The sequence below is a fragment of the Musa acuminata genome, chromosome BXJ2-1 (assembly GCF_036884655.1).
Source record: "Musa acuminata AAA Group cultivar baxijiao chromosome BXJ2-1, Cavendish_Baxijiao_AAA, whole genome shotgun sequence".
Taxonomy (NCBI): domain Eukaryota; kingdom Viridiplantae; phylum Streptophyta; class Magnoliopsida; order Zingiberales; family Musaceae; genus Musa; species Musa acuminata.
Genome location: NC_088338.1, coordinates 6,059,487 through 6,082,043, shown reverse-complemented (window position 1 = coordinate 6,082,043; position 22,557 = coordinate 6,059,487). Strand labels below are relative to the sequence as shown.

Below are 22,557 nucleotides of genomic sequence, written 5' to 3'. Positions count from 1 at the left end.
ACACCCTTTACTATTGGCCGCAATGAAAGATTCCGATTTAACAGGCTGCAAAAGTATCAACGTACAGAGAGAGAGAGAGAGCACATCTTGTCCGTGCCGGAGACAGGTTCTTGGGAGGCACCACTTGGTGCAAACGACGAGCGATCCTAATGATAGCGTGACGAATTTTGACAGGAAAACAAGTGATCGTGAGTCTTAGATCAGCTCCTACGGCCACTCAGTGCCTTCCGCCTCGTCGAGGAGCGTGACAGGTGCGACCAACAAGGTTCTTTGATGGTGAGGAACTGGGAAACACTACCACTAGCTTACTGGGGAAATTAATGGATGGCAAATGGACTGTCGTCGATAGAGACAGATTTGAGTGGGGTGCAACACTTATTCGTCTTCTTCCTCCTCCTCCTCCCTCCTCGAGCAATATATATAGCAGGGAGAAGGAACGAGAGAAGGTCCAGGCGGAAATGGAGGCGGAAACGGGGAAGGGAGACAAGAAGAGAAGCCCTTTCTCCTCTTTCTGGACCATCTTCAAGCATGCAGATGCTACGGACATGTTGCTGATGACTGTGGGGTTCGTCGGCGCCGCCGGGAGCGGCTTCACGACGCCCTTCATTCTCCTCGTCACCACCAGCATCATGAACAACCTCGGCGCTGGCCCCTCCACCTCCACTCATTTCATCGACAACGTTAACAAAGTTAGATTCTCTCCTCTTCTTTTCGCTCGACCTGCGTCTATATCTCATCCTTCTCACGCTTCCTTCTTCCCCCTCCCCCTCCTCCCTTCCCCAGAACTCCCTCGACTTTGTGTACCTGTCGCTGTTGGTCTTCGTGACGTGTTTCTTAGGTACGCAGACAACACCAAGCCTCTCCCTTTGCTTTCCGTCCCTTTCGTTGGCTGACGGTGGCTGTGGTGATCGCAGAAGGATACTGTTGGACGAGGACAGGGGACCGACAAGCCATGCGTATGCGAACGCGATACCTGAAGGCGATCCTGAGGCAGGACGTGGAGTACTTCGACCTCAACGTCACCTCCATGTCCGAGGTCATCACCAGCGTCTCCAGCGACAGCTTCATCATCCAAGACGTCCTCGGCGAGAAGGTGATCAGCACCAACTTCTCTACCCTTCTCATCACATGTCCTTGCACATGCACGTCCAGCGTCGCTGAACGACCTCGGGAACGTCGTCGCTGCAGGTGCCCAACTTCGTGAAGAACGTAGCGTTGTTCGTCGGCAGCTACTCGATCGGGTTCGTCGTGATGTGGAGGCTCGCGCTGGTTGCCTTCCCCACTTTCTTGCTTCTCGTCATACCTGGCATCATGTATGGTAGGATATTCATGGACCTGGCGAAGAATATCCGTGATGAGTACGAGAAGGCCGGCGCCATCGCGGAGCAGGCGGTCTCCTCTGTGCGCACCGCCTACTCCTCCGTCGCCGAGCTGCGCACCATGAGCATGTTCTCGAACGCGCTCGAGGATTCCGTGAAGCTCGGCCTGCGTCAGGGGCTGGCCAAGGGCGTCGCCGTCGGGAGCAACGCCGTCACCTTCGCCATCTGGGCCTTCATAACTTGGTACGGCAGCCGGGTTGCCATGCACCACGGTGTCAAGGGTGGCCATATCTTCGCTGTTGGCACTGCAATCGTCAGAGGAGGCCTGTAATACTCTCTCTCTCTCTCTCTCTCTCTCTCTCTCTCTCTCTTCTCCACCACGATCTCACCATACTCATTACTCACTCTATCTCTACTCACCATACTCACCATCTAATTGGAAACAGGGCATTCGGATCTGGGCTCTCCAACATCAAGTACTTCTCAGAGGCGAGCTCGGCCGGAGAGAGGATTCTGAAAGTGATGAAAAGAATACCGAGAATTGATTCAGACAGCACAGAGGGCATAGTAATGGAGAAGATCTCCGGCGATGTGGAGTTCAGATCGGTGGAATTTGTTTACCCTTCACGTCCCGATAGCATCATACTGAATGACTTCAACCTGAAGGTTGCGGCAGGAACTACGGTAGCTTTGGTTGGTGTCAGTGGATCGGGGAAGTCAACAGTCATCGCACTGATGGAGAGATTCTACGATCCACGACGGGGTGAGGTTTTGCTTGATGGAATTGACATAAGGAGCCTTAGACTCAAATGGTTGAGGTCACAGATAGGATTGGTAAGCCAAGAGCCAACCTTGTTTGCCACCTCCATAAAGGAGAACATATTGTTTGGCAAGGAAGAAGCAACCATGGAAGAGGTGGTGGCAGCTGCCAAGGCCTCTAATGCCCACAACTTCATCTCTCAGCTGCCCCAGGGATATGACACGAAGGTAATATTGTCTTCTAATGCTATATTTCCTGTCATTACAACGTGACATGTCAAATGCTTGTGTGTTACAAGAACTTAGTAAGGAACTACTCTGCAGGTAGGAGAAAGAGGCATTCAGATGTCAGGAGGTCAGAAGCAGCGGATAGCGATCGCAAGGGCTGTGCTGAAGTCGCCAAAGATTCTGCTTCTTGACGAAGCCACAAGTGCATTGGACTCGGAGTCGGAGCGGATCGTCCAAGAAGCACTCGACCTGGCGTCGGTTGGCCGGACCACCATCGTCGTAGCCCACCGCTTGTCCACGATCCGGAACGCCGACGCGATCGCTGTGGTGCAGGCCGGCCGAGTCATGGAGCTCGGCTCCCACGACGACCTCATTCGCGATGAAGACGGACTCTATTCATCCCTCGTTCGCCTCCAGCAGACGACGAGAGCAACAGTGGGCGAGGACTCCAGCTCATCGTCGGTAGTACCGGTAGCCTCCTCTCTGCTCTGTGACCGCAAGAGCCGTAGCTTCTCAGTTTGCAGCAGATCCAACTCTGCTACCTCTTCAAGGCACCAAGAAGCGCACGATGAGCTCGAGGCGATTGCTCGCCCGGTTCCTTCCCTGCGGAGGCTGCTGCTGCTGAACGCGCCAGAGTGGCGGCAGGCGGTGATGGGGAGCCTGGGCGCGGTGGCTTTCGGCGCCGTGCAGCCGCTGTACTCCTTCGTGATGGGGAGCATGATATCCATGTTCTTTCTAACGGATCATGAGCAGATCAAATCGAACACGACGACGTACTGCCTCGTCTTCGTCGCCCTGTCGGTCCTCTCCTTCTTGGTCAACATTCTGCTGCACTACAACTTCGGGGCCATGGGGGAGTATCTGACGAAGCGGGTGAGAGAGAGGATGCTCTCCAAGATCCTCACTTTCGAGGTCGGGTGGTTCGATCGGGACGAGAACTGCACAGGCGCCGTTTGCTCTCGGCTTGCCAACGATGCCAATGTGGTCGGTGGTCTTCTCCATCGATAGCAATTCTTGATGTTCAAATCTCAGTATCACTTCACTGTCGTTCTCCTGTTGCAGGTGAGGATGTTGGTGGGTGATCGGATGTCATTGATCATTCAGACAGTCTCTGCTGTCACCATCGCATGGACGATGGGCCTTGCCATCGCATGGAAGCTGGGCCTCGTCTTGATCGCCATCCAACCCCTGATAATAGTCTGCTACTACTGCCGCAAGGTCATCCTTCAGAGCATGTCCAAGAAGGCCAGGGCGTCCCAGTCCGAGAGCAGCAAGGTTGCGACCGAGGCCGTCGCAAACGTGCGAACCATCACTGCCTTCTCGTCGCAGGACCGGATCATCCACCTGTTCGAGAGAACCCAAGACAGGCCGCGGCAGAAAAGCGTTTGGCAGTCGTGCGTGGCCGGCATCGTCCTCGGCCTCTCCGAGGCTCTCATGAGGTGCAGCTGGTCCCTGGCCTTTTGGTACGGCGGCAGGCTGATGTTTCATGGCCACATCACCGCCAAGGCTCTGTTTCAGAACGTGCTGATCCTAATAAGCACAGGCCGCGTCATCGCCGAGGGCGGAAGCATGACTTCCGACCTCGCCAAGGGAGCAGATGGAGTCAGCTCGGTGTTCGCAGTGCTGGATCGGTGTACCCACATCGATCCCGAGGACGACAGAGGTTATCGCCCGAAGAAGCTAGCCGGCGAAATCGACATCAATGGGGTTGACTTCGCATACCCGTCGCGGCCAGACGTGTTCATTTTTAGAGACTTCTCCCTCGCCGTCGAGGCGGGTAAGACGACGGCATTGGTGGGCCAAAGCGGCTCCGGGAAATCAACCGTCATCGGGCTCATCGAGCGCTTCTACGATCCGCTTAAGGGGGAAGTGAGGATCGACGGCAGGGACGTGAAGTCGTATCACTTGCGGTCACTGAGGAAGCACATCGGGTTGGTGGGACAAGAGCCGACTCTGTTCGCCGGCACCGTGCGCGACAACATAGCCTACGGCACGGAGGGGGCGACGGAGGGCGAGATCGAGGAGGCAGCGAGGACGGCCGACGCCCACGACTTCATCAGCTGCCTCAAGGACGGCTACGACACGTGTTGCGGCGACAGGGGAGCGCAGCTCTCCGGGGGCCAGAAGCAGCGGATCGCGATCGCGAGGGCGGTATTGAAGAACCCGGCGGTGCTGCTGCTGGACGAGGCGACGAGCGCGCTGGATAGCCAGTCGGAGAAGGTGGTGCAGGCGGCGCTAGAGAGGGTGATGGTGGGGAGGACGTGCGTGGTGGTGGCGCACCGGCTGAGCACCGTGCGCAGCTGCCACCTCATTGCTGTGCTGGAGAAGGGATCGGTGGTGGAGAAAGGGACCCATGAATCACTTCTGGCCAAGGGGCCCGCAGGATCTTACTATGGTTTGGTCAGCCTCCAGTCTCACTGAGCTCGGACACCCAACGTGACTTGTTGGTTGCCTAGACTCATCCGTAAAGTTTCACCGTCTTCTACCATTTATTTTTAGATTTAAATTTCGAAACCAAATTTTAGTAAATCTCATGTGTTGTCATATGCCTGGAATTAAGAACATTCAATGTATTATTGATATCTTGTTTTCCAATAAACCAAAATTTTAAGACTTATTTCATATTAATTTTTATTATTAATATTGAAATACTCATAAGATGATTATATTCCATTGGAAAGTTTCAATGAGTCTGGAGAAATTCAAAATGTTTTACATAGTTCAGTTTGAAGTAATTTAAAGAAAGTTGTTTTAATTCTCAGTACAAAATTAATTATGACTACTCTACTCGGCGAAGAAAAAAAGTTTTTTTTTTTTTTTTTTTGAGTTCCTTTGTGATTTTCAATTATTCTTCTATAAGTATATGATTAATATTTTTATTTTGATACTAAAAATAATAAAGAATAAATACCTTAAAAAAGGTTTTTTCACGACATATTATCATGTCTTATAAGACTTAAAAGGTATAAGGTTATTAGAATACTAATTACTGGCACACACGTCATACTTCTTGGTCCGTGTTTCAAGACGGGTCGGACGGGGAGCCCACTGGCCAATGCTTAGGTCGCACGTGTACCCCATGGGGCACACCGATGGCATGCGTCATGTCCTCGATTGCATCAATGGTATCCCCTCGAATGAACGATCCGTCCGGGCTTTGATTGTCGATGCAGCCCGCATCGATCTGCACCCCGAGCCGAGCGGTAGACCGGCTAATCGTCGTTCCACATCCGATCGAGGTGCATCGCCGGCCCCCATCCGCTTCCCTCCCCCCGACAATTTTCCATCACCACTATGGTAGGCCTCTGTCCTACCATCGAAAGTTGATAGGGCAGAAATTTGAATGATGCGTCGCCGGCACGAGAGGCGTACGATCCGTCGAGTTATCATGAATTATCGAAGCAGCGAGCAAAATCCACGTCAGCCTTTTATCTAATAAATGCATCTCTTCCGGAAGTCGAGGTTTGTTGCACGTATTAGCTCTAGAATTACGAGTAGCACCATGAAATGATCATACTAAAAATATCTTCTCGGATTTTTTTTTTGAGTTTTCGTTGAGAAACAGCCCTTAAAAAAAAATTAAATAATATTTTTACATAATATCTGAATAATATTTTTCTTTATTTTCCTATTAATTCTATGAATCAGTTCAATTATAATATTTTTATACTGTGTTATAATTTATTTAATAATACTGAGAAAATATAATAATATATATATATTTTATATTTTTATTATAAAAATATTATGTTTATAGTATTTTTATATTATGTTATACTGTTTTCAGTAATACTAGAAAAATAATGTAAAGTAGAATGAAAATATTTTTTCAATAAATATTAAAAAAATATCATCTGGAATATATTTTTTATTTTTCCTACTAATCGATTCATAAAGTGAACCTGTCTGATTATAATATTTTTATACTATCTTATTATTTTTCTAATAATTTAAAAATATAATAATATTTTTTTATATTTTATTATAAAAATATTGTGTGTTATAGTATTTTTATATTACGTTATATTGTTTTCAGTAATACTAAAAAAATATTATAATGTAGTACAAAAAATATTTTTCATAAATATTTTAAAAATATTATAACATAGTATTTTTTAACTATATTATATTATATTATAATCAGATTGGTTCATCTTACGAAAAAAAAAAAAAAAGAGGAGAAACATGAGCGCTGGAGGTATTTTTTATTTTGAAATTCTAGAAATACGTGATGTTTCTTAAAAAAAAAATCTGAAAAGATAGTTTTTTTTTTTTGAAAATTCATCCTATAAACTTCACTAAATAATATTTATAAAAAGACCAATTAAATTTCCACATCCTAAGGAGGAACGTTAGTAATATAGAATTATAAAACGCCGCGTGACCTGACGACGACAGACAAACTACGGAATCTGCTGCCATCGAACAGATTTCTCGATTGCAAATTGATCATGTCTAATTTGCAATTAGACATCAAAATTGACGGTTAGATATTGCAATTAGACATCAAATTGATCATGCCGGACCGTAGGATGTTCAGGAAATCAAAATTGACGGTCAGATATTGCGGGTGAATGTTTGGATGTAAAATTCATTTATAGAACTTAGATAATTATGATTGGTAGTTCAACTGTGGCCGTTAGATGGTACGTGTAGACTCACACACACATCCCTAGTTCCCCTCCATTTCCGTTTCCCCCACCCACCGCCTTCCCTCCTTTCCTCTCTGCCCGCGGATCTCGCTACCGTCTTCCTCCATGGCCGCCGCCGCCGCCGCCGCCGCCCGCCGAGTCTCCTGCTCCTTGTTGCGTCGCGACCACCGCCACCTTCTTCCCCTCCTCCGTCCCTTCGCTTCCTCCGCTGGCGGCCAACCCCAGCTCACCGTCGAGACAAGCGTCCCCTTCACGGGCCATAAGATCGATCCTCCCTCGCGCTCCGTCGACACCAACCCCTCCGAGCTACTATCCTTCTTCCGGGAGATGTCCCTGATGCGCCGAATGGAGATCGCCGCCGACTCCCTCTACAAGTCCAAGCTCATCCGCGGCTTCTGCCACCTCTACGATGGGCAGGAGGCCGTTGCCATCGGCCTCGAGGCGTCCATCACCAAGAAGGACGCCATCATCACCGCCTACCGCGACCACTGTATCTATCTTGCCCGTGGCGGTTCCCTCGTCGAGTCCTTCGCTGAGCTCATGGGCCGCCGCGCCGGGTGCTCCAAAGGGAAGGGCGGGTCGATGCACTTCTACAAGAAGGAATCCGGATTCTTTGGGGGCCATGGGATCGTGGGCGCGCAGGTGCCACTAGGGTGCGGCCTCGCCTTCGCCCAGAGGTACCTCAAGGAGGGGACTGTGACCTTTGCGCTATATGGCGATGGGGCTGCTAACCAAGGGCAGCTGTTTGAGGCCCTTAACATCTCTGCACTTTGGGATTTGCCAGTCATTTTGGTCTGCGAGAATAATCATTGTGAGTACAAGAGGGCTGGGATGCAAAAGGAGGTAAAAAGAAGATTTCCCGTCTGTTGGATTTATCTAATGTGTTTCTTGGTGTCTGTTGTTTTGCAGATGGTATGGGGACAGCTGAATGGCGGGCTGCAAAGAGTCCTGCCTACTACAAACGTGGGGATTATGTCCCTGGTTTGAAGGTGAGACGGATGGAATCCTTTTTCCATTTTGTTGTTGATCTATGCCTTTGGATGTTGGTAAATACTTGACTCTGTTGCTAGGTCCATATGTTTTTCTACTGTTTTAATTCATTTGTCCAAACTAAAACAGTAAAATTGGTGTTGAATTTTACAAAATCATCGATTGAATAGAAGATGATGTTATAGAAAGCTTGAATTCTTTAGCATTATGCTTGGGTGATTCTACTTTTATAACTCATGAACTACTAACGTTGTGGAGAACTAGCATCATCTCTTACTCTTTTATTATATTTGGTAGAAGAACAGTGTGCTGCAACTTGTAGGTTCTTTCGCTATGAAATGATTTTGCTTAATGGAATGTCAGGATAAGGACATGAGCTGGTGTGGTGAATGCCAAGTTGTTTATAACTGACATGTAAAATTATCCAATTAGGAATCAGATCAACGATGTGGCGATTACTATGTGGGTTGAAATGGAAGATATGAAACAAGCCATAGTGTCTCTGCAGGGGCAAATGAAGGTCCATCGAGAAAATGCATACAAGTGCATGCACAAAGAGGCATCAATTTGTAGATAAACTAGATATCTGAATTTTTTGGTGGCAAAAGTAAGTTTTTTATTTTTTTTGTGAACAGTTAGAAGTCTACTGGGTATATCATCTACACTGACATAATTTTGATATTTTGTGTGATATATAATTCTAAACTTTGAGGAGGAGATGTAGAAACCAAGTATCTGACAATTGAGTCTAATATAAATGGTATTTTGTCTCATTAGTATCATGATTTCAAATGGTATCACTTACTCAGATCATACAATTTTTTATGCTATAACACGAATTTTTTATCTTCTCATATCTAGTAACAGTTATATATTCTCAAAACATAGAAGTAGTTCCAGTGTCTCCTGCTATTTGATGATTGGAAGTAGACCTTCTAGAAACTTTTCTCTTCTTAGAGAAATAACTATGACTCTCTGCTTTATTTTAGCACACTGGGCATGTTTGGTTTCCCTTATTTAATTATGGAATGGGAGATGATGCATCCATAATTCTGATATAAATTGTTCCATAGACAAAATACATAGGATACAGAGAGTGCACAGTGAGGAAGGCAGGGGACCAGAGGAGGAAAAGACATGGTCGGAAGTATAAAGAATCTCAACAACAGTAGGAAAAGAGGAATATCATGGCCATGCCATAAATCAGAAGTTTCATCAAGAAAATCTCATATAGCTCATTATCTTCCCCAAGACTTCTGTCTAGAGAATCTCATAACTATATTTTTGCTGAGTTGTTGTCACATTTGGCTCATTGAAATTTATTTGTTTTGGACAACAACAGATTTGTTACTTGAACTGCCCAAAATTTAGAAAATATGAAAACCTAATATCCGTAATTTTTGATAAAAATAATTCCAAATATAAATGGAAATTTCTCTAATGCTCAAGATTAAATAATGCCAACAAAGGTAATTGGGAAAAATACATAAAAATTGGAAAACTTGAACCTAACACTTCTAGACTCGAAGAAAACCTAAATAACTCAGTTTTGAAATTTGGGCTTAGATCGATCTTCATCAATAAATAAAAAGAAGGGATGATTAGGAGAGTGGGGGAGGGGGGTATTCTAATTCTGGTTAAATGATTGGAGACATCAAGTTGTTAAAAGGAATGACTTAATAAGGACATGTTATTATAATGAACACATAAACAACTATGTAAAGTAGAGATCTCTACGACGTACCTAAATTAAAATACTTGAAGTTGTTCTAGGTCAATAGGATCTTATTTATGTGCTTCATCTAAAAAATCATTTGCATCATGAGAGCTGCTCTTAACAATTGTATGTATGACAATATATATCATTTTGTTATATTGCTCAATCAGCCACCTCTTCCAGTGCATACTGACACTTACCTTTTCCAGAGTTCTTTAGCTTAAGATATTTGATCTACAGAATATTCTCTTTTACTTATATCCTGAGGTTACTTTTTTTTGCTCTTTAGAAGCTTTTCGAGAAAGTTGACATCACGATATTTAATTTTGAAATTTTATGTAAAAAATATTGTGCATATTCTCATCATGCTGTACAAATTTCTGTGCTAACTTTTTATCATTGGTGAACTTTCATCATAAGCAAGTATAATGTGTAAAACTTTTGTTCATTGATGATTATTGGTTGTGAAAAACATTCACGATTTTAGTAATTTTTTAACCATGTGTTTCCACGGTTGCAAATGAGATTATAAGAAATGTTTAAAATTCTCAGCCTTCATATTTATTTTTTTCAATTTTCTCTTATTTCTCTTTTGTTGGTTGGGATGATTGGGAGGGTGGGAAACCTTTATTATGTATGTTAATGATTGTTGGTGTATGGAAGGTCTTGCATATTATTCAGGTAGGCCATGATGCAGAACACAACATTGTGATTACAGACTAGGCAATTGAGTATGGCACATGATTGAGCACACCAGCTATCATAGCACGTAATATTGTGCCTTCTAGTCCCCATGATGGTCCAGGATTATTGCACTAAAATCCTTGCACACTACATGGATACTTTGCATGTTGAAGTCCCTATGGATGATTTGAGTACAATTCTAAAATCTGCAAAATATGCTTTACTAATAATCAGGTTACCAACTGTCTTAGCAGCTGCAGAAGGAAAAGGTAAATTTGGTGTTTGATATAAATGTAGTGTTGTTAGGCTTCAAATGAAGAGTACATTATTTGAAAATTAAGTGGTTTGAAATTATATTACATTATTCTAATATGATGCTTGTCTGGACAGGTAGATGGAATGGATGTTCTTGCTGTGAAGCAGGCATGCAAATTTGCAAAAGAGTATGCCTTGCAAAATGGACCCATCGTGAGTACCATCTTTTTGAACCTCACTCCCAATCAGCTAGAAGTTTGTCACATGTTTACAGGTTTAAGAATGTTTGCACCTATAACTTATAAGCATATTTTTCAACTTTAAGTTGGACCCTTTGATCTTCGGAGAATGATTGGCTGAATATCTGAAGGCAGTTGCATGCTAATGTTTCATTTAAGGACATTAAAAAGGTGGATGCTACAACTTCTAGGTGTATGGAACTGCAATATTTTTTTATTTACATATTATACTTTGATCTTCATGTGTGACACTTGAAACTATAAACAATCGATATATTTTTTATTTACATATTATAATCTTCATGTGTGACACTTGAAACTATGAACAATCGATACTTGACTGTTTTTGTTTTATGAAGCTGGTCTGATGTTTTTCATTATCCATGGTGCATACATATGTTCCTGCTGTTCTGCTACTATATTTGTGGATATTTTCCTTGTGATTGAATTTTGTAAGTAGACAAATTACTTATATGTGGATATAGATTATAGGCATAAACAAACTAAATAATTATGATAAAACAAGGTTTGTTGCTATGAATAATGAAGATAAATTAAATTCTCTGGAAAAGTTCTAGTTGATAGATCTATCACTCTTTAGGTTCAGCAACATAGAGTGTTCTATTTTCTTTATGTATTAACATCCATGGATGGTATGGGTAGGGTTACCACGATAAACTGTGCGATTACCTGTGCAAGTTTGAATTCATACATTTATCTGCTTTTTTATCATGTCTGGAAGTTTTTACAATGTACTTTGGTATCACTTGTAATTTTGTCTAGATATGTTATAGATTGAACAGCTGAGAATTTTTCACACTTATGATCTTGATAAAGAACAATTCTTTTTACCAAGATCTGCGCCATCTAAAGCCCAGGAAGAGTTCCACATTTGTCTATTTTGCACTTTGCAGAGTCATTGACATGTATTATTTCAACCCTGCTAGTAGAACAAACATGTGATATCCTTTTTTTCCAGGTAAATTTGATTTTTTTTGCGCATGAAGTTTAGTTGGCTATGTATACTTTTATGATTAATGTATCTTAGGCATCAAGTTGCCTTGATTGATAACCATTGGATGATTAGAGGGCATGTGTTGTTTCATAGCATTAGCCGTTAGCAAACATTGTTTCTACAAGAACATGTTTCATAAGGCAATGTGTTGTATCATAGAGACCGCAAAGGTTTATGCGTAATTTAATATTAATCAACGAGCTGATGTTTTCTTATATATTGTTTCATTGTGCAGATTCTTGAGATGGACACTTACAGGTACCATGGTCATTCCATGTCAGATCCTGGGAGCACTTATCGCACTCGTGATGAGATTACTGGTGTGAGACAGGTTAGTCGGATTTGGGCCACACTCGTGCAAGTTTCTAACTTACCATAACTTATGTCGGTAACACTTGTAGGAGCGTGATCCTATTGAAAGAGTTAGGAAGCTCATAGTCTCCTATGAGCTAGCCACTGCCTCTGAGCTTAAGGTGTGTGTACATATCCCTACAATATTCTCAAGGAACTTCTACACTAGATAGAAGTTGATCATACTTTCTCTTCACTGGAGTCTTCATTGTCTTTTTCTCGCAAATGTTTGTGCAGGACATCGAGAAAGAAGTTAGGAAGGAAGTAGATGAGGCCATTGCTCAGGCGAAGGTGCTTAATATACTGAAAGTTAGCTATAGCAATTCAGCTCGATTAAATTAGCATTTGCCCTCTGATCATCATATCCTCTTGCTTTAATTTTCAGGAAAGCCCAATGCCTGATCCTTTTGAGCTATTCACCAACGTATACGTAAAAGGTTTCGGCGTGGAGGTAAGCAAACCAGGAGGCATCAGTGATCCAAAATTAATCCTATCGATGCAGCTAGTGCTTCATGATGTCTTTGAGAAGTTCATTATGGCTCAAATCCAACCATGCCAACTTGGTTACAAGCATATAGCCAATCTCGACACTGCTATTCTTGGCCGTGGTTGAAATAAATCGTTTTTCTTCTTCTTACAGGCATTCGGTGCAGATAGGAAAGAGGTGAAGGCTGTTCTTCCATGAAGAAAGCGTCCCTGAAACAGATAAAGATTTCGTGGTCATGAGAACTCTAGAAAGCATGAGAATGAAAGATTAATGTGATAAACAAGATTCCAGGACACGTGTGCTGCATGGTGGCCATCTGTATCTTTTTCTTTGTATCTTCCTTGTAATAGTGATGGCTGATCAGTGGTTAACTAAAAAGTACGGGGATCTATAAGTAATACAACTTTTAGAAAAGATTATTCGCACCTCAAGTTTATGTTAGACTACAAATTGTTGAGATGGCTGACATAAATTAGATGATGGATATCTGTATTTATTTAATTTGAGAATAATTAGATAAAACGAGGGCTGATCAATAAGTAACTCTAACGCCTACCGGCCTGTATGTAAAAAAATCCTGAAATAATGTTCTTTTTATATTTTGTAGGCTTTTGTTTTTCTTTTTATTAAGAAACAAAAATGACGTAAAAATAAGAAACAGTCGGAAGAAGTCGGAGAAAAAGCAGAAAGCAACGGCGCGCCTTCGCCTCGTCCAAAGACGTTTTGGAGGCCGCTATGGCGACACGAATCGCCTCCCATTCCACCCGATGAAACCCATTCTACTTTAAGGAGAGAAGAAGAAAAGAGAGATCGAGAGAAGGACCGCGCAATGGCGTGCCGAGCTGCTCTTCCCCGCGTTGCTTTCCGGGCTCCGATTTCGGCTTCTCCTCCCGCTTCCTCCTTTCCGTCCCAAATCTCACGTTCCGCCTTCCCTCCCCGCCGTGGTAACAATTCCGATCCTGATATGTTCTCTTCTGTCGTTTGATGGTCGTCTGGATCTCGTCGAGATGTCGGTCATTTCTTGGACACTTGGTTTGTTTCCTTTGATTACACTTGTTGAAATCATAGACGGTGAATGCTAGCAAGCATTTCTCCCTGTCGTTTTCAGTGCGACAGTACTGTCAATTCTTCATTCGTTCACATGAAGCTTTCGCGGACATGTTGTCTGCTCTCGACTTTGGGAAGAGGGACGAAATTTTAGAGGCCTCAGGGCATCATTCGTTTGGAGTGATCTTTTGGACTTCATAGTCCATTCTTGTTGTGTTTCAAGGCCGTTGCTTAAATTGAATGTTCCTGTCGCAGTCATGTTGATATGTGGTGAATGACATGTGCTCAGGGTTCCTTTCTTTTAAAAGTATTCTGCTATCATTCTAATGAGTGTTATTGTTCGAGAAATCATGAAATTGAGAGTTCTTCCCCCACCTTGGTAGCATGGTAGGTTCGTCATTCCAATGTTGGATAGACCACCTCTTCCATTTTGGATTGCCCATTTGGATGATAAAGCCAGTAACATTTAAGATGAATACATTTAGTCACATCAGTTTCACTCATCATGGTTATTATCCCCACATTGATAGGGGCCTCAATGTGCTGGCCCACCCTTTTTTACTTAAGCTATCATCAAAAGTAGCTGATATTCATATGTTGCAAATATCAAAACTAAATCTCAATAATCTTTGTAAAGAATGCAAGTAAGTGGACATGCAAGTCAACCTAGAAGAGATATAACTAACAAACTGTTAACTCATCTCCCATGCCAAACAAAATTATCTGTTTGTTTCAGGAAAAATAGATATGAAGATATGAGGCAAGCTTCTGATCATGTATACTTAATGACTTCAGCACCTGTCCCAAAAAAATACTAGCCTACCAGTTCTATTTGTGATGTGTTGGTTCAAATATTTATCATAATTCTTTAATATTTTGATTTTTTAATAACAAGGGATTTCTCTTCTTACATGGGTAAGACTAATGCAGACAAATCATCCTTAGATGATCTATCTATAGGAGCATCATGCAATAGGTTGTGCTTATCTCCTACAGATATAAGGTCCACATTATCAATGTTGCACTAACTGAAAACTGGCTTTATGTAGATTATCTTTAATCAAAGATTTTAGATAGATATATGATGATATGTACATGGATAATGAAAATTTTAAGTTGTGACAGATCATTAGGAGCAGTTTCTTGATGGCCTCGGCAATTTGTTTCTAGTAATGTGGATTAGGAGTAGGAAGCTACTGAGAAGCTTGTTCTTAAAATAGTCATTACAATCTAAATATCAGTGCCCTAGTTTAGCCTTAGTCTATCGTGTGGTAGTTGATGTAGATAATTTTGCTATGAGAATCTGAGTGTCAAACTTTTATGGGTTATGTTTGTGATAAGTACATAAACTCTTACCATATAGCTGTATATTTCATGGAAGTTTTTGTTATTTGGTCTTTAAAATTGATGATCTTATTGTTTCATGTTTTCTGAACTCTTATCTTATAGCTATGTTTCTTGAAAGCTTTTGTTAGTTTTCTTTGAAATTGTTGAACTTATTTTTTCATGTTTTCTGTTAAAGACTAATGAATATATAGCTTAGTCAACTCTTCCAATAGTTATCAGATACAGGGTTCATTCAGAGGCCAAGTTGGGAACTGTGACTCAAGTAAAGGAGGACGCCTGTCCTTCTAACACATGGAAGATCAAAATACTTTATGATGGAGATTGCCCACTTTGTATGCGTGAGGTCTACTTATCCTTGTTGACACACATGATATTATTTTTACCCGCAAATCCACAAGATGTGGGAGTTATGTCAACTTTTAACAACTTGCAATTTAATGGTGAACATAATCATTTATTTGCTTCATTTTTCAGGTTAATTTTCTCAGGGAAAGGAATAGATCATATGGAGCCATAAATTTTGTTGACATAAGCTCAAAAGATTACTCTCCTGAGGAGAACCAGGGTCTTGACTATGAAACTGTATGTCATTATTATTGTATGATATTCTGTTTACAGAATACTGTGCTTCATCAGTATTTTCTTAATACTTCCAAGAGTTTGATAATGAATATGAATGATGAAAAATGATTGCAATTGCAGGTCAACCTGAGATGACAATGGAAAAACTGTCTTGTGTCTGTTGAAGTGATGATTCTACTTTTTCTCCCAATTCCAATGTGGAATGCATATATGAAGTCTCTATAGTTCATAGTCTAGTGCTCGATGATGTTAGCATCAGCAGTTATAGTACTTTTGCCACCTATAGTGCATTCGGATTTTTGTTTGTTTGTTTTGGTGACATTTTTATATATGCAGAAGGTTGACGTTCACTGTTGATCTCTTGCCTTTTATTGAGGTTCTTTGACAAGTTATCTTGCATTTGTTTCAACTTTCATCGATTCAGAATTATACTTGTTATAAATATTATGGTTGAATATTTGACAATTGAATATATAGCTCAACTAAAATATTTGAGATAGACTGCGATCTATCAGATGACTGAGTAGCATCAATCTTATACTGGGGTGCCTAGATAAATAAAACAAGTAAGAGTAAGGAGGATAGCTGAAATTTTGCCTTCTTGCCTGCATCTTCATGATGTAGATGTTGGAAAGTTAGATATCACTTATCCTCTTATCTTTCTAGATGATTTAAACAAAAGTTTTGATTTAATGACTATAGAAAAACTATAGCTTGTTTAAATTCATGGTTTCAAAGATATTGCTGCTTACTTGTTTAAGTTTAAAATTTGTTGATGTTAATAATCATGATTTTTCCATGGTCTCTGAACCACCATTTCATGAAAGTTCAATGCAGTAATCTGCGTATCCATAGTCATAAATATGGATTTTGTTCAGTTGTCCAGAGCACATGAGATTAGTGAATAACATTTATGTTTTTAGGCTGTAATGAAACTCTAATTGTATTATAGTCGGGAAGTTTGTTGATATAAGAATTGCACAGTAAGCTAAAGTTCTGAAATAGGATGATTTGATTTTCTTTTACATTTCTGAAAATCATATTACAAAGTTTGAAATCTTAACATGTTGTAGAAATAATCAGTACACGAGGCATGATAAGAGAAATTAAATATGAAGTTTATGTGTAGCATATATTATGCCCTTCCCCTTTATTGAATACAATTGTCTGTTCATGTAGGTGATGGGAAGGATCCATGCAATTCAATCCGATGGCACTGTACTTAGAGATGTCGAAGTATGTCATAGTCAAACTACAATAAAGTTGTATAAGCTTCATTCAATTAGGATCTTAATAGCTGTTGGTTCTACTGTAAAGTAAAATTTAACTTTTAGCTTTCTAATTTTCTGGTTTGATATATCGATAATTGATAGTGATAGCCTTGATAATTGCTTTGTCCATATATAAATTCTTTTATACGTTATGTCCTACAAAAAAGAGCATTATTATAGACTTTGTCATTTTTGCTTCGACACAGGTTTTTTTTTTCAAATGTTATAATTGCAGGCATGCTTGCCAAAGAGACACTTGGAGTTGATTTATTTTCATAGATAAGATGCAGGTGCATTGCCAACTACTTCTGAATGAAAAATTCAGATGCTACATAGGTTGCTTATCCATGATTCTGCTGGCATAGTCCTAAAACATGCAGAAACAATTCTACAAGACTGGTGAATACTGATATGATATTGATTTTAATATCTTTTGTGGAGAAGACAAAAGTTGTGGTAGTTGAGTCACTTTTACCAATAAAGCGTGCTGATTACATGCTCATGGTCATCGTATTAAGTGCACCTATATTTACGTAGAACGGTAGAAGTATAAGAGTCACAATTTTCACTGCTAAATCAATGCAACCAGCAATTATTCAAATCTTTTATCTAGTATTCATGGAGAGGAGACTTACATCTTGTTTCCTGGTCATAGACTGAGTAAAATATCACCTTAAAACTTGTGAATAGAGTTCTTTGGTCACAGAGAAAACAAGCATAAGCACTTATTTTCTACAATGAAGTCAGCAACCAACCAAAAGTTGTACAGTATAGGGCACCACTGTGATTTTTTTTTGTTGATAGAATCTATTTCAATAATTTTACCAAAGAGGTTGCATGTCAATCAAATGAAATTAGAGGCAAACATTTTATTTTGGGGATCTGCCGTTTAACTTTTAATGTGATTTTATTAATCTCAATAAGTGCTGCTTCTAATTTGAATGTTTGCTCACAGGCATTTCGAAGATTGTATGAGGAAGTTGGCTTAGGCTGGGTTTACGCTATAACAAAATATGAGCCTGTAAGTTTACTTCGATCCGAAACCATCCCTTCATTAATCGATGGGCTCAAGTTTTACGAAGTGATGCTTCATACTGACTTTTGAGTGTGAATTTCCACATTAAAGTTGAATCTCCTTTGTCATGTTTTTAACATTGAATAAGAATTTCATTATGGGTTTTATGCCCCAAAACACTTCTTATCAGTATGCATATCCCTGGAAAAGTCACGTATGTTTTCATGTCTTTACTCTAAATTTTGGGTTTCATATTTACCAACTTTGAGTGTGAATTTCCACATTAAATTTGAATCTCCTTTGTCATGTTTCTAAGTTATGTCATGTCATGTCTTCATACTGGCTTTGTGACTTTCCACATTTAAGTTGAATTTCCTTTGTCATGTTTTTAACATTGAATAAGAATTTCATTATGGGTTTTACACCCCAAAACACTTCTTATTTGTATACATATCCATGGAAAAGTCATGCTGATGCCGTCACGTCTTTGCTCAATAATATCCATTGAGTGCTCTTCTAAAGGATAAATATGCAGATCCATGGTAGATGAGATATTTTATTTGGAAACAAAAAGTTCTCAGAAATGCATATGCCAATTGAACGCTAAAGCCTTTGGATAATTAGAAAAAAAGCACCGTCTTATATAATTTAAATGATTCTTTAGTCTGATACTATTTGCTTTTGACATATATATATGTTATTAGTGTTGAATTTAATTTTTTAAGAATACAGTTGGTACCACTGCCCGTAGCTTGGGAAATCTTGGGTTGCAGATGTATTTGCTGTTGACTGCTGTACTACATCTGTTGTTTTAGCTATTTAAAGAGGTCCTACAAAACCAACTCTCAGGATTTCACCTTTATAAAATATTTTAAAAAGGAATCTGCAAGCTACAAGAAGATGGATGATAGATTTTAATGAACACGATGTATTTTGACATTGGTCAAAATCATGTATTTTTCAATTATACCTCTCTACCATATGTTTATATCAAGGGTGCTGTACATTTTTTTATTAAAGTTAATTTCAGATCATCATACAGTCTTTCCTACTAATCTTTGGGTCTTCTTGCCCCATTTATATTTGTCTACTCTTCCTCCAGACATGAGCCTTGTTCTCTATTATTCAGACCATTTCACTAAAATTCAATCTTTGCTCTGCAATTTTGAGTTTTCTTTCATTTTCTATATTGTTTATCTTGCCATCAAAAGGCTTAACATCCCTTGCAGGTTATGTTGTTTACTTGCCATGTTGCTCAATACTTTGATCCATCTGATGCAACATGTGCCATCTTATATTTTCATGAAGCAATTCTACTTTCTACATCTTACCAATTTCAGCATGAATATATGTTGAGGCTACAACAGCTAATCAACTCTAGCAGTTATCATGCTTTCTATGTTAAACCTCCTTTAGCTGCCTTCTTCATCCTTAGTTTACCATTCTCCTTTGGTTTCTCTGAAAGAATTTTACTCTGAGTGCAATTAACGTTTTATTTAAGCCTTAAGATTGTACCAAGGAATGAGTCTTATATCTAAAATTTTTAAGGTTTTGTCTAATTTGAGTTTTTTTTTTCTTTCAGCCAATAACGATACATTGCTAATAGTGCTTAAATCAGTTAATTATGGGTCTAGCCGTTTATCTCACAGCAATGCATGTCTATATTGTTACTCCTTGTATTTTTTATGATTTAAATATATATTGGTCTTTGGTCATGCTTCAAGTATATATTATAGTTTTTTGGTTTTCGAAAGCATGCTAATACCATTTTCAACAAGATAAAATTATCTTTTCTGACATAACTATGTCGATGATACAGATGGCTACTGTAGCAAATGCAATCTATAGTGTTTGGGCCAAATATCGTCTGCAAATTACAGGTATTGTGGTTGACTAGCTGATCCATGACCTTTCAGTTTGTAGTCTATCTTGTATTCACTGGTTGTTGACATCAAATCCTAATAGCACATAGACAAACTGGTGGGCTGCCATGAAATTCAAATTTGCACAGAACAATTTATATCTAATCGCATTCCTTGTTTCTGCCTCCTTGATTGAAATTATATTGCCAGTTGTGACCTACCTCTGTCATCAATAACAAAGTTGAAGAAAAGCTGGGCAGTAAGCTCAGAGAAAGTTTTGTATTGAAATATATGAGATGCTCAAAGCTTATTGTATATCATGATTTTGTAAACTTATTTGGTTCATGAAACTAAGCCTCAAATCTAGCAAGTGATACTTATTAGCTTCTGATTATTAATTTGAATTTTAGAATTTGCAAATCTTGTTTCAGTTTACACTTGGTGATGTGCTATCCCTTTTGCAGGACGCCCTCCATTGGAAGACGTTATGGAGTTAAGAAGGAAAAATGTGGTGAGTGCAATTGTCAGTGTTACCTAGACATCTAAACTTATGCACAACCATTTCCATCCATGTGGAATGAAACATAGTTTGATGCCAACAGTGGTCCATTATAAGAGTAGCAAAGTTATATGGCTTGCCTAGCCGACAAGCAAGTAAGAATTTTTTTTGTTAAAGATAAATTTAAGAGAGGCACTTCTCTAATAACCGTGCTAGTTTGTCACCCAACTTGAACATGTTTGAGCTACTGGTTGATTCATGCTGGTACCTACAGATCTAATGACCAACTGAAATGTTGACCAGTCAATTCTGGCGAGCCTGATTTCATGTTGGTTGTACCATTTGGTACACCTACTGGACCAGATGTTCCAACTAATAAACATAAGACTTCCTTTTTCCCAATTCCCTGAAGGCAATGATTGTTCCCAGCCCCAAGTCCTTCCCGGCCTCCCCAAGATCATCTCCTCGATGCTTCATAAACCTTCAAGCAGCCCCCTCCTCTTGATGTTTTCATCCACTGCCACCTTCACCTCCACCTCCTTGACGACTACTTTGACCACGAGGCTATCGACACGACCTGTGCTCCCTCACCAAAATTGATGTGAGCCTCCCCTGGTGGCTAAAGAAGATCATCTGCATCCCATTGTACTGATGATATGATCCAGAACCGCTACTACACCAATACGACTAACAATTGGTATTGGTACTAGATCGAAGTCTAAATCCTCAGTTCTGTTTTTCTTCTTTGAATTTGATATCACACAAATCACTCGGTAAGACATTTGTAATTATTTGTCATGTTGCAAGGGCTTCAGTATTTGGAGCTTGAAACATCTTCCACCATGTGTGTCTTTCTTCTTTTCTTTCTTGTGTTTACTTAAACGCTGGCTGTTTTATGGTTGAAAATTGTTCCTTTAATATGTAGTTATACTGCTGGCTCATGTTCTTTTTATCTCTTCTATGTCTATAAACTTACCTGTTGGCAAGAATTACAGTCCTCCTGTTCTTATATGTCTTAAGTTTTGGTGGATTCAGGGTGAAACATGCAGCAACGACAAAGTCTGTAAGACGTGAGAGCATCTGCGAATATTAATCCCAAAACATTTCGCACGATTGGACATATAGGTTAAAGGTGCGGTGCAATCTGATTGCTTGTCTATGCAGTCATTAACCCTTTCACATATTATCTTTCAGAATGTCTTTTCTAATGGATATTTATATAAAAAGATTGGTGCATTTGAAAGTATGCCACATCAAAGGTGAACACTCATGTAATGAAGAGTTATATATAGGATTAATGTGTCCAAGGAAGTATGTATACGGGTTTTACTAGTTAAACACAGCCAGCAACATGGCCATCCTGTGAATGAAATCTGGGACATCACATTTTAGCAAAGTGCTCATCAAACATGCTTATTGCATATTTGTGTTAGTGCGTTTAGTTAATCCTGCAATATGTCTGTGTCTTTGTGCATGTTGTTCTTCCTTTAATTCGTGAGGACCATGTCCTAATAATACCATGGATATTGTTCACCTTGATAACATCATAATTTCTAGACTTTTTCTTCCTCGAGTTCTGAAGAACGAAAGAATAATTAATTAAAATGGATTTATGTATCCTCAAAACTGCTTTTTTTTTCACTTGCACAGATAAATATTTTTTTAAAAACATTAAATATCATGAAAGGTAGCAATTGTCATATTCTTTAGCTTCATTATAAGGTGGAAATTTGAGTCTGGTTATAGGATCCTCTCAATAGAAGGATTAAAGCATTTCACACTTCAAAGACGTGCACAAACTTTATCCTTAACTCTAGAAAGAATCAATGGTGTGAAATTGATTCCAATTTTGTTGAGGCAGAAGGCCATGAATATGTTTTCGGAAGCTTTACTTGACCTCCCTCGTGTGATCCTAAAGGTTCTTTGAAACCTTACACGCTTCATCATCTTCAACTTATATATACATGCGTGTGTGTACATACGTATGTCTACGCGTGTGTGCACATGCGTGAAACCATTCACTTCTCGATCATCAACTTATATGCATGTGTGTGCGTGCACGATCATCACGCATGTACGTATACATATATGTGTCAGCATGTGTGCGTGTACGTCCATGTCTACATTTGTATGCGTGTGAATTGGGACGCTATTTGTGAAAGAAAGAAGGAAATTTTCACCATAGGAGTTGCTCGTCTCAATCAAAACCTGGAAATGCCCCAAAAATCAAATCCTCTA

The 22,557-nt window shown here is 40.1% G+C and overlaps 3 protein-coding genes across 3 annotated transcripts; all 3 read left to right on the top strand.

The window, feature by feature from the left end:
* The first annotated feature begins 434 nt into the window (after nucleotides 1-434).
* On the top strand, nucleotides 435-4,852 carry LOC103994537 (putative multidrug resistance protein). The gene is made up of 7 exons (XM_009414902.3): nucleotides 435-689; nucleotides 784-838; nucleotides 915-1,093; nucleotides 1,189-1,646; nucleotides 1,766-2,306; nucleotides 2,403-3,290; nucleotides 3,369-4,852. Exons 1-7 carry the CDS (start codon nucleotides 459-461, stop codon nucleotides 4,725-4,727), a joined length of 3,711 nt encoding a protein of 1,236 aa, XP_009413177.2. The 5' UTR covers nucleotides 435-458; the 3' UTR covers nucleotides 4,728-4,852.
* A 2,109-nt stretch (nucleotides 4,853-6,961) lies between these two features.
* LOC135598630 (pyruvate dehydrogenase E1 component subunit alpha-1, mitochondrial-like) lies at nucleotides 6,962-13,127 on the top strand. The gene is made up of 8 exons (XM_065092725.1): nucleotides 6,962-7,769; nucleotides 7,868-7,947; nucleotides 10,740-10,817; nucleotides 12,094-12,189; nucleotides 12,260-12,331; nucleotides 12,447-12,500; nucleotides 12,595-12,660; nucleotides 12,850-13,127. Exons 1-8 carry the CDS (start codon nucleotides 7,064-7,066, stop codon nucleotides 12,892-12,894), a joined length of 1,197 nt encoding a protein of 398 aa, XP_064948797.1. The 5' UTR covers nucleotides 6,962-7,063; the 3' UTR covers nucleotides 12,895-13,127.
* Nucleotides 13,128-13,403: 276 nt separating this feature from the next.
* Nucleotides 13,404-21,740, top strand: LOC103994563 (uncharacterized protein At5g50100, chloroplastic). Its single transcript, XM_009414933.3, has 8 exons — nucleotides 13,404-13,640; nucleotides 15,303-15,433; nucleotides 15,565-15,672; nucleotides 16,852-16,908; nucleotides 17,899-17,964; nucleotides 19,778-19,838; nucleotides 20,285-20,331; nucleotides 21,355-21,740. The coding sequence occupies exons 1-8, from the start codon at nucleotides 13,526-13,528 to the stop codon at nucleotides 21,391-21,393; spliced, it is 624 nt and encodes a 207-aa protein (XP_009413208.2). The 5' UTR covers nucleotides 13,404-13,525; the 3' UTR covers nucleotides 21,394-21,740.
* Nucleotides 21,741-22,557: the final 817 nt, after the last annotated feature.

Coding starts and splice junctions, on each gene's coding strand:
- LOC103994563 (XM_009414933.3), top strand. CDS start 13,526: ATGGCGTGCCGAGCTGCTCTTCCCCGCGTTGCTTTCCGGGCTCCGATT. Junction 13,641..15,302: donor CGCCTTCCCTCCCCGCCGTG/GTAACAATTCCG, acceptor CTCTTCCAATAG/TTATCAGATACAGGGTTCAT. Junction 15,673..16,851: donor AGGGTCTTGACTATGAAACT/GTATGTCATTAT, acceptor CTGTTCATGTAG/GTGATGGGAAGGATCCATGC.
- LOC103994537 (XM_009414902.3), top strand. CDS start 459: ATGGAGGCGGAAACGGGGAAGGGAGACAAGAAGAGAAGCCCTTTCTCC. Junction 690..783: donor TCATCGACAACGTTAACAAA/GTTAGATTCTCT, acceptor TCCCTTCCCCAG/AACTCCCTCGACTTTGTGTA. Junction 3,291..3,368: donor TTGCCAACGATGCCAATGTG/GTCGGTGGTCTT, acceptor CTCCTGTTGCAG/GTGAGGATGTTGGTGGGTGA.
- LOC135598630 (XM_065092725.1), top strand. CDS start 7,064: ATGGCCGCCGCCGCCGCCGCCGCCGCCCGCCGAGTCTCCTGCTCCTTG. Junction 7,770..7,867: donor GGTCTGCGAGAATAATCATT/GTGAGTACAAGA, acceptor GTTGTTTTGCAG/ATGGTATGGGGACAGCTGAA. Junction 12,190..12,259: donor AGATTACTGGTGTGAGACAG/GTTAGTCGGATT, acceptor TAACACTTGTAG/GAGCGTGATCCTATTGAAAG.